The sequence below is a fragment of the Propithecus coquereli genome, unplaced genomic scaffold (assembly GCF_000956105.1).
Source record: "Propithecus coquereli isolate 6110/MARCELLA unplaced genomic scaffold, Pcoq_1.0 Scaffold2, whole genome shotgun sequence".
NCBI classification, from domain to species: Eukaryota; Metazoa; Chordata; class Mammalia; order Primates; family Indriidae; genus Propithecus; species Propithecus coquereli.
In genome coordinates, this window is record NW_012144966.1 from 5,620,768 (window position 1) to 5,632,301 (window position 11,534).

An 11,534-nucleotide genomic window follows, 5' to 3' on the forward strand; every position below is an offset into this window, starting at 1 on the left:
ATATTTAAATTTGGAATATTCAAATATTATGGAATATTTTAATTTTCTTTATAGGTTTTTAATTTAAACACTCAATATTATCTAAAAGAATAAAAAACAAAGTTTCTGGCTGGGTGTGGTGGCCACACCTATAATCCTAACACTTTGGGAAGCTGAGACAAGAGGATCACTTGAGGCCCCCAGGAGTTTGAGAACCGCCTGAGCAACAACATAGTGCAACTAGGTCTCTACAAAAATAGAAAAATTAGCCAGGTGTGCTGCATGCCTGTAGTCCCAGCTACTTGGGAGGCTAAGGCAGGAGGATCCCTTGAGCCTAGGAATTTAACCCTGGTGACCGAGTGGAACCCTATCTCTAAAAATAAAAAATAAACAATACGGAACACTTTTAGTTGGAACTATATAATGCTTTTTGAGAAAGAGTTCTTTCAAGAATGACTTCTGAATAGATCTCTTTTACATATGTTGGAGATTTTTTAAAAAGACAATCCACCCAACAGAGAATGGACCTTTATGCCTCTTGATTAAATTATTCCTTCCATTATATTTCAGTGCTTGATACAAAGGACAATTCTACTTATTAAGGTGAACATCCATATTTTACACTAAGCCCTAACATTTTCTACTTACTAGACATCTGTATAAAAATGTCTTCTGGGCAGGAAAAAAACCTATGGATAAAAAAATGTAGCTTGAAAGATAAGTTATGTCAGTTCCTGATTTATAGAATTTTCTGACCTAAAAATATTGCTGTTTTTGGAAATACACCAAACATACAGCTTTTCATTGAGCTTGAACAGTCTTGACTTTAAAATGGATTTTCTTCAATGTCCCGGGTAGGACTGGTGTGGCATTACACAAATTCATATTTTAAATGTATTTTTTTTTTTTTTTTTGACACGGAGTCTCACTCTGTTGCCCGGGCTAGAGTGCCGTGGCATCATCCTAGCTCACAGCAACCTCAAACTCCTGGGCTCAAGCAATCCTTCTGCCTCAGCCTCCCGAGTAGCTGGGACTACAGGCATGTGCCACCATGCCCGGCTAATTTTTTCTATATATTTTTAGTTGTCCAGTTAATTTCTTTCTATTTTTAGTAGAGACGGGGTCTCGCTCTTGCTCAGGCTGATTTCGAACTCCTGAGCTCAAACAATCCGCCCACCTCAGCCTTCCAGAGTGCTAGGATTTAAACCTATTATTTTTTAATGAGTTAAATATAAATGGGAACCCTTGGCATTTATTATTCATTTAATGATTCAACAATATTTATCAAGTATCTATCATGTTCTGTTAAAGGAGCTAAACACCTGAATTCAAAGATACATAAAACACAGTGCTCGCTCTCAATCCAGCATCTTTACTTTGCAGAAAGGATGATATCATCTACTCAAGGAACTGTTCTTGTTATCTATCTTAACACTTTAAAGTCAGAAGCATAAACTATTATTAAAATCAGAATAAAGATGATATATTCTTCCCTGTATCCTATATTCTTATCATTAATTATAGATCATCTTAGTATCACTTTAATGTAGCAGCTAGTTAATTCATCTGAGCAGTTACCTTAGAAATACATATTTACAAGTAAGATAAAGAAACCAAATGTTTCCAGAATTCTATTCTAATATTCACAAACAAAAGGTACTCAGTGCTGGGCAAGTTAGTTATTATTGTTATTATTATTATTATTATTATTATTCACATACAATCATTTACCAAATCCCTTGCCAACTTTGGAAGAATTCCTAAAAACTGTATGGTGCCTCATTGTAACACTGAAATATTATAAATGCTTTTAAAATCTTGGTTTCTTAGCTCCTTTCCACATCTAAAGGCTAATATTAAGTCACAGCCATCTAAAAAAGAATAAGGCCCAGGGGATAGACTCCACCTAGGCAACAAATCTCATTTTAATTCTTGTTGTTTATTGCCTCTGAAATACATTTAAAAGTTAATTAATTTGAAATACCTTTAATGTTATTCAAAAGGATAACACCAATTGAAAAAATCTCACCTAAGTGTAAAAATCAACAGCTGAATCAAAATGGCACATGGAAAAGGTATAGCCTTTCATTGTGAAAAATGCCTAATTGTGCAATAGCACCAGAGTTTCAATTCCTTTTCTTAACATATTTCATACACCGTGATAAATAAGGATCTGTGGTATTAGACAGCCTTAAAGGTGAGAAGGTAATTAAATGACATACTCTCTAAGGTCCCTATCAGCTCTAAATTCTGTGACAGCACAGAAATAGCAGGTAGAGTTTGTCCTGTTGATTTGTTGTTGTTCATTCTTATTTCCTTATAATTATAACTGTGTGACTTTATTATCATTAATTTTCTAAAATTTACTAACTCCTTTCTCCAGCCATCTGTACCTAAAGGTTTATACTTTCTTTTCAGGGTCTCATTTTCTATATTGAATGGACCCATTGCCACAATGAAGAAAATCACCCTCACACTCTTAAATGATCATATACCCTAATTTTTATTGGCTCTGGCTATTGTGGTTTTAAAAGTATAACTATTCTAAGTAGCTAAGAAAATTATTTATGGCTTAGCAGTTTTATGGAACAATGTAATCAAGAACATAAAAACAACATTCTCTTGGTTCCAGCAGTCTACCAAAAACCACAGTCCTTGTGTAAAACGTATCGATGTAGAAAGGTAAGATCCATAACCACAAGCTTCACTACATTTTTGTCTTCTCTGTTACAACACACTGTGCCCATTCACCCTTCTCTCACCAGGCCTATCTATGTGGCTGCTGAAAGGTCCACAGCTTCTCCTGTTTCTTCTTCTTTCGTTTCAGCCCCTTCACTCACTTTCTCATTCTCCATCTCTGTTTCCATCTTTTCCCCTGTCTCACCTGGAAAATAACCAAAGGAGGTATTAAGAGACACTCATTTATCATTAACAATAAATTACCCCACAGTTTGTTTCTGGCAGGGCAGTTCTTGATGTTTAGGTCTGAGCAGTAAGTTTCTCTGACGGTATCCAGAAAGGCCATCACCTTGATGCTCTCAGGGTCTCTGAATGGCTAATGTCAAGTCACTTAGCAGCCCGAGTCTTGGCATACTCTTAGAAAATAAATTTTCCCTATAAAATCAGGATGTGAAATTACACAAGAAATGGCAGCAGAACATATTACAATAGAAAGTTTCATTTGTATCTAAATCAAAAGGTGGTCCAGAGATGGCCCCAAACCTTTCTTGTTTGACCATTATAGTGTTTAAAGAAAACAATTGTTAAACATTTAAAGACTGCCAACATTTACAAGTCTGGACATTGTATGTACAAATCTGCTTCCCTGAGAAGTCGGTTTTGGCAACACTGGCCCCCGTTCCTGTAGCTGGAGCTGCTGAACCTTGTTCACCAGGGTCCCCGGGGCTCCCCTCACTTCACTCACTTGCAGCATCTTGATCCTAAAGGCTTTTGAGTTTGCCCACCCTGGTCTAAAACATATCTGCTTTCACTTGCCTCTCCCATGTTGTTCCCAGAGCACTTCTGCACACCTTTATTAAAGCATCTGCCCGAACAGATTGTGGGGACGCGTTTGCATTCTGCCTCCCCCACTAGACTGTGAGCCCCTGGAGGACAGGGACTGTCTCTTAGTCTGCTTCTCAGCACCTCGAGTTTGGGTAGGCACACAAAGAATGCTGAGTTAATCAATGAAAAAATTAAAGAACAGGTGGGTGATTATAAGTAATGTCTCACTTAATTATACTGTACTATGAAGCTAAAATTTACCAAAATGTAAATCATGCCCCAGAAGAAAATATTTATTTTTTTATTATAACACCAATAAAGAAGAGTATAATTTGTTTTATGCTGGTAGAACACATCTAAAATTTTAAAACCCATATGCCAAGACAAAATACATTTTTCTCAAGTCTTCTCATAAAGATCAAAAGACTACAGAAGAACAGGAGAAGACTGACAGTCATTTTCTAAAGCTAAGATTGGCAAAAACGGGAATAACATTCTCATTCTAAGATCCATTATTTGCATATTCTTTTATTTGAAGGTCAATTCCTCCACTAACTATCTATTCACCTTTACTTTGGATCCTCATACCATACATGAGGGCTGATGAACAGTGAACTTGGAAAAATTCAGAAATTTTAAACATGTTGCCTTCAGTGTTTAACACTATTTAACCATCAGACTGTATGTTAAGAGTTCGCACTTTAGAAAAGTTTTACTGGCAAGCTGAACTGAGCATTGATGGAACGCCTGTTTCTCAGGAATGGAAGCCTTTTTGGTTAGGTCAAATGACCTTTACCAGCTTAAAGAGACGTCAGCGACTGTGTCAGTCATCCCTCCCCCAGAGCTGGTCTCCTATGGAGCACATCTGAACATCCTGAATGTCTGACAGCATAACTTTTACCTTCGATGTGTTGGTCCTCTTCATTAGTATGAATTTTTCTGACCGGAATTTCCACACCAGCCCCTGTCTCTGCAGCTTCTGCTGGATGCTCCAAGCTTCCAACTATTCCTTCAAGTCGAATCTGCTCCAAGTTTCCTGGACCTTCAGGAGTTTTACGGAGTGGATCATTCATTACAGGTGTTGCCACAAGCTGACTCCTGTCCAAGACTTCTGGTGTTACATGGTCTTTGGGAATTGTTTCTAGAAGCTGAGACTGCTCCTGTGTTCCCAGTGTTCCCTGAAGTTGCTGCTCTTCAGCTATTTCCACAGGCTGACTGCCTTCCAAGATTTCTGGAGATTCATTCTCTCTGGGTATTGTTTCCAGAAGTTGGACCTGCTCATCCTTTTCCATCGCTTCTTGAGGTCGCAGCTCTGTAGCTGTTTCCAGAGGCAGAATGTTCTCAGCTGTTCCTAGAAGCATCATCTCTCTGGCAGTTGGTGGATTCTCAGCACCTTCCACCACGCCAGGGGAGTCCCTCTCTCCTCCTGTCCTCAAAGGCTGACCCTCAGCTTGTGTTCCTAAAGGTTCAGCCTCAGCATTTTCTTTTAAAGGCTGAGCTTCTGTCACTGCTTTCACATCTTTCTTCTCTTCTTCTGCTCCCGGGGTGGTATCATCTTTGCCACCTGGTCCCTCTATAGGCTGAGTCTTCTCCGTGCATTCTGAGTGTTTTGCGGCATCCTTTCCAGGGGCTACATCTTCTGCCAGGGGCTGTTCACAGATGGATTTAACACCATTAGCTGTAGATACTGCTGAAACCTTGAGTTTTTCTAATGGAGGAAGGCTTTCCCTTTGTCCATTGTCATACAAAGTAGATTCTCTTCCCAGCATACATGGCTTTGGTTGGGCAAAGCAGGACTCACTTTTTTCTGGGGTTGAAAAATGTTCATTTGAAGATAATTTTTGATCATACATTTGAAAAAGAAAAGAGAAAACACAAATTATTGTTTAGTTTTATCTTAAGAAAGTGAGCTGATATCAAGAAGTAGATTTAACAGTTCAAGATAGTCCCAGGTACATCTGAGTACAGAAAGGCCATACCATGACCCTAACACTCTCCAAGCCAAATCCCTTTACTGTCTGTGGTTCAGACACCTCATCCTATTTCTGGAGTCCTCCAAAACCACAGTTTTCTCCTGTCTTCTTGTGCAACTTCTCATGGTTCCTGTCCCATATTCTATTAATAATTTAGCATATTCCACTTTGTTTCTCATGTTCTCTTCCCTATCTCAACGTTTCTCCTCTTCAGACTTAGTGGAAGGTTTCACGATTTGTGTTCCTTGGGCTGCTAGAGAGGTCCTTCTTTCCTCCTACTGCAGAATGGCCCCCAGTAAAGAGAAAAGCCCCATGGTGGAGAAGCCCTAGCAGGTGAAGGCTAAGAAATCTGGGAAGGGAAGTGGTAGGGACAGTTCATCCTGAGTTTCACGTCAGGGACACAGTGAGAAAAGAAATCAAGAGAGAGTCGGGAAACATCCATGTTATTTCCGGTTCTTCCTCCGACTGTGTGACCTTGGAAACTTAGCCCCCAGTGATCTTGTCTCTAAAACAGCAGTGAACCTCTCTCTCTCTCACCTATCTCAGAGTTGCATGAGACACCCTGTTATATTAAACAGTGGATACGAAAGTGCTCTGGACAGTTTAAGAGAAGCATCTTGGCAACACATGTATACTCTTTGACCCATTTCTTCTGGAAATTTACTCTAAAAGCATAAACCTCAGGGAAATGCTTTGGGGGGAAAATATGTTATCTCAGTATTCTTTATAATAGCAAAACCTGGAAAACAATTTAAGAGTCAAGTTGGGGAACAGATAAATATTCCACTGGATGGAATATAGTTGTACCATGAAAAAAGATGATTATGAAGACCAAATGCTAAAATAAGAAAATAATTATGATATAATAAGTTAAAAAAATCACTCATGGTTGGGTTGATCAAATGAAATAATGCATATAAAGTGTTTATTATCCCAAAGTCTGCTGTGCAATAAGATAGCTATCAATTTTATATACAGTATGATTGCAGCAATGTTGAAAGAAAGGGTGGGAGGGGGGGAGAAAGAGAAGAAAAACAAATTACAAATAGAGGCAGGAAAAGACTAGAAGAAAATAAACCAAATCTTAAAATAGTCTCTAGGTGATATTTTCCCTCTTGTATCTTTTTTTCCCAAAGATTGTTTTTCTCTTTTCCCTAAGTTACCATCTACCCCAGTTATATATGCATGTAGTTTAAAGAGTTACTACTTATCTAACAGAAGTTAAAGACAGGTAACACTTGGGTATCCTCTCCCATTTCCCCCTCTCTAGGGATAAATATTTCAATTCTTTTAGCTCTTTTGGAGGGATATTTTTTCTATACTGCTAAATGAATTGTACTTCAGGATTTTTCTGTTTGGTGTATTTCAGTTGCCTCTGATGGAAGATAAAGCCTTAGCTCCTTTTCTACCCACCTCCACCACCTACCACTCTCTCCCTTTACACATTGACATTTCCTTTCCATTCAGCAATTGTATATTAAGTATTTAAAATGCAATTTGGATCATATCAATATTCAGTTATATGTACACAGAATGACCATGTCTGCTATGAGGAACTGAGCCATGTACTAAGCCATTACTTTGTGTAAACAATTTTTTCTTTTTCTCCAAGTTAATAACTGTCATGGTTTTTCCTTTCCTTAGTGTGTATGTTATCATTCACTGAACTCACTGCTGATTCTCTTTTAACACATTTATTCATAACAAATACCTGTCCATTTCATTTTTATGAAGAAAATGAAAGACTTACTGAGATACCTGGTGCCACCAACCCCTGAGCTTTTTAAGGATCCTGTGGCCTCAGAGCCACAACTGTTTAAAAAAAAAGTTAAAAAAAAAAAAAAAGAATCTTGTGGTATCTGAGTAGTTCTCAGTTTTCTCTCCTGTTAACATCCAGTGGAGATTCCTTGGTATGCTATGTGAGTTATCACATGTCTATGTGCTTTCTGAATTCCCATATTGTTCTATTATTGTCTTTTCTGATATTCTTCCCATCCTTATGGATTTCAACTGTTTTTAAAAATCTCTTTACTGTCATTTTAGTGCATTTCAGGAAGGCACAAAATGAGATCCACATCTTCAATCTGCCACCGTCATCAATACATCCAAGAATGCTTTAATGATTATTTATAATGGAAAAAGTAAAAATTTTCAGATGAATACATAAGATGTATATAAAAGCAGTTTACATATAAAGGTGAAAACCACAGGCTCTGCTCTCTGGTATTGCAGAGTCATGCAAAGCCATCAGAAGCAGTAAACTAACAAAAACAATGCCATACAATAAATTCTGTGACAAATGCAAGAGGTCACACATGAGTTGAGTGTTACGGGATCATTTCTGTGAGTTCCAGAAGGAGAATGCACCGGGGAGCCTGGAGCCAAACTTGGAAGGACAGTGTGGCTGCAGGCTGGTACAGGAGCCACATGGCGGAGGTTCCTGTAGGTGGCGCTAAAGGGGTTAGAAGTTATCCTGAAGGCATAAAGAGCAAGAATTGTGAGCAGGGCTTTTTTTTTTTTTTTGCTTTTTTTTTCTTTCTTTCTTTCTTTTTTAATACAGGATCTCACTCTGCCACCCCAGGTAGAGTGCAGTGGCATTATCATAGCTCACTGCAACCTCAAACTCCTGCGCTCAAGCAATCCTCTTGCCTCAGCCTCCCAAGTAGCTGGGACTACAGGTGCATACCACCACACCCAGCTAACTTTTTAAAAATTTTTTGTAGAGACGGGGTTTCACCATTGCCCAGGCTGGTCATGAATTCCTGGCCTCAAGCTATCCTCCCACCTCTGCCTACCAAAGTACTAGGATTACAGGTGTGAGCCACCGTGCCCTGCCAGGGCTTTCTTAAAAAGTTAAATAAATATACGTGCACCATATAGCTCAGCCATTTCACTCCTAGGTATTTTCCCAAAAGAAAAGAAAGCATATGTCCATACAAACACTTGAACACAAACGTTCACAGCAGCTCTATTTGCAATAGCCCAAACCTGGAAATAACCCAAATTTCTATCCATAGGTGAATGACTAAGGAAATGTGGTACATCCATGCCATAAAATACTACTCAGCAATAAAAGAAGAAATGAACAATTGATAAATGCAACAACATGGATGATTTTCAAAATAGTTATGCTGAGTGAAAGACAAAAGATCACATACCATATGATTCCATTTATATAAACTCTAGAAAATGTTAACTTATATAAGTGACAGAAAATAGAACAGTGGTTGTCTGGGGACTGGAATCAGAGTGGGACAGGAGGGGGGGATTTCAAAGGAGCATAAGAAATCTTCGGTGGTAATCGAGATGTTTCACCACCTTCATTGTGCTGATGCTTCCGCGGGGGCACACATATACCATAATTTACTAAAAACATGCACATTACAAATATGTGCAGTTTATTATATGCCAATTATACCTCTAAAAACTGATTATTTTTACATATAAAAATAAATAAAAGAAAATGGAAAAAAAGGATTGTCAGCAAGGGAGTGATTCAACCAGATTTAGATTTTTAAAACCTCCCTCTGGACAATAAATTAGAGGTGGGCACACAGAAGTCAATGTAACCAGTGACTTCTGCGAAGTAAAAGTGGCTGGACAGAATGACGATTCAGGGGACGAGCAGAGGGAGAGGGAGGGTCTCAGGTAACACTGGTTGATAGCTTGGATGCTACAGGGAGAAAATATGGGATGAACGGATTTGGGATAGAGAGAGACATGAATTGTTTGGGTTGGGGCATGTTGGAGATGGCTGTAGATTGTGCATCCTGGTGGCAAAGTCCAGGAGGCAGGTGGACATATGGATCTTGGCTGGAAATATTTGTGACAGGCTGGAGTTGAGCTATCTATCTTATTAACACATTTGTTTTGTATCTTGAGAAAGGGGTATTTTTTGCATAAAGGCTCCTGTGAGGAGGGGTAATGAAGAGAAAGGTGGTGTGGGTGTGTGGGTGTGTGTGTGTGCGTGTTACAACACCTGTACCCCCAACCCTGTTTCGGGGAATGGGTGTGAATCCTCCTGGATCACAGCCAGGGGCAGAGAAGCAGAGCTCAGAAGCAATCTTAAGAGATGCAGGGCACAGCCTTCAGGGGTTCACACGTCAGAATTGGGAAGAGGGCTGTCCTTCACCCCCCACCCCTGCGTAATCATGAATGAAGGTTTCAAATTAATAGCAGGTAAGGCAACTTAATAAAGGTGATGTCTGAGGTCTATGAAGGAATTCATCATGACAGGAAAATCTATTTACATACCACACGAAGGATGTTCTGGTGATAACTGCTTTAGGGAGTTAACCAGGAAATGTGTTAATGCACTAATCACAGATGTCTGACAAATTATATTTCCTGGTAAAATAGTTATTACAGTGATTAGTATCGTCAGTTAAATGACATGAACCATTTTCATCCACCTGGGCCAGTCATGGGTACATTCTAAAGACATCATTCTTCTGGAGCAGAAAGTTGTAGGGGGAAAAATGTGTCAACACATCCAAAACATAGCCAAGTAATTTTATGTTATTAAAAATATAATATGCTACAAGTCTAAGTTAAGTGTTTTTCCCCAAAAAGCTTCATGAAAATTTATTTTTCCACAGATGATGTCATAAGTGTCCAAGTGATCTGTTAATTTTTGCCATAGCTAGAACATTTATGCCCATGATCACAGTGTCCATGTTCATTCTCATGTATGTTTCCCAATCTTTTCGCTACACTGGAAGGAGGAAAGTATCCTTAATATATCATTTTATAAAACACAACCCGGAAATAGTCAATCAAGCTGGGAAACATTACAAAAGGATGTCGCTGTCTTTAATATTTTTCTGGGGTATCCCAAAGGAGATAAAATACCTTTAAAATGATCACAAAAAATAGATAAAATGCTAGAAGTGTAGTGCCACATACATTTCATAATTTATAATGATTAACTGCAACCTAACTAAATTTTGAAATGACTGTATTTTTCAGTTAATAGCTCCCAAGGAATAGCTCAGAAGTTCTTTCTCCTATATGATAGAAGAGACAATCTGCTCCAAAGGGGAGGAAAGAGATCTTCTGACCTTGAAAATGACACCTATAATGTAATGGATTTTAACCCTGGTCCCTGCACTTACTAGCCTTATGAAGCCTCTTCGTGCCTCAGTCTTATCACCTGTAAAGTGGGAATAGTGTTAGTACCTAACCAAAGAGCTACGGTGAGGAGAACATGAGATAATACACAGCATCTAGCACCCGCTAAGTGCCAATCAATCTTAGCACCACTATCATTATACCACCCTTATGGCCCAAGCAAGGATGAAATTATGATGGATAAACAGAAAAGTAAGGTCATTCCATTCATTCTAACACTGGTACCTTTCTGTGAGCCTATTCAGAAAGAAGAAAGATTAGAGGAAATAAGTGAAAAGATTGCAAAACCATCTCTGAGAGAACACAACAATAAAGTCTACAATTATCACTATAACTTCCTTTCTGGCTCCAGATTTCATATCCCTCAGATTGTTTTTACCCTTGAGCTGCTAAGGGAAGTATAATTTATTTTATTTGTTTGATCTCCCTCCCTTCCCTTCAGCTGAAGCAGGACATTCCAGATGCTGGGTATTAATCCTGACTCCACCATTTATTTAACTGTGCAATCTAGACAAGTTCCTAACTTCTCTGGACCTCTCAGTTTCCTTCTCTGTAAAATGGAGATATTGTTTGCCCTTCAGGCTTGTTGGGAGAACTGACTGGGGTGATAATGTGTGTAATTTTCCCACCAGGGTGTCTGACATGAGGAGGTAGTCAGAAAACAGGGATGCAGCACACACATACATGGGCTTCCTACTGCACAGGGATGCCCACTGCTGAAGGAGTGAGGGAAAGCTCAACCCCAGCCTGAGCACACTTACAAGGGTGAATGTGTTGGTGGCGGAGAGGCTTCTTTTTCTAATTGTACAAAGGTCCCTTGAGGACTTGAAGTGACCTGTCGATAAATTACAGCTAAATCAGCAACAGAAAAGCTAAACTGCAACATTAAAGGGCTTGGATAAACAGTCCCCTAAACACTATGCAGGTGTCAGTGTTGACCTATAAAGT

The 11,534-nt window shown here is 38.9% G+C and overlaps 1 protein-coding gene across 1 annotated transcript; it reads right to left on the minus strand.

Moving 5' to 3' along the window:
- Positions 1-2,750: 2,750 nt before the first annotated feature.
- ERICH5 (glutamate-rich 5) lies at positions 2,751-5,336 on the minus strand. The gene is made up of 2 exons (XM_012643531.1): positions 4,385-5,336; positions 2,751-2,863 (listed from the first exon to the last, which is right to left on the minus strand). Exons 1-2 carry the CDS (start codon positions 5,334-5,336, stop codon positions 2,751-2,753), a joined length of 1,065 nt encoding a protein of 354 aa, XP_012498985.1.
- Positions 5,337-11,534: the final 6,198 nt, after the last annotated feature.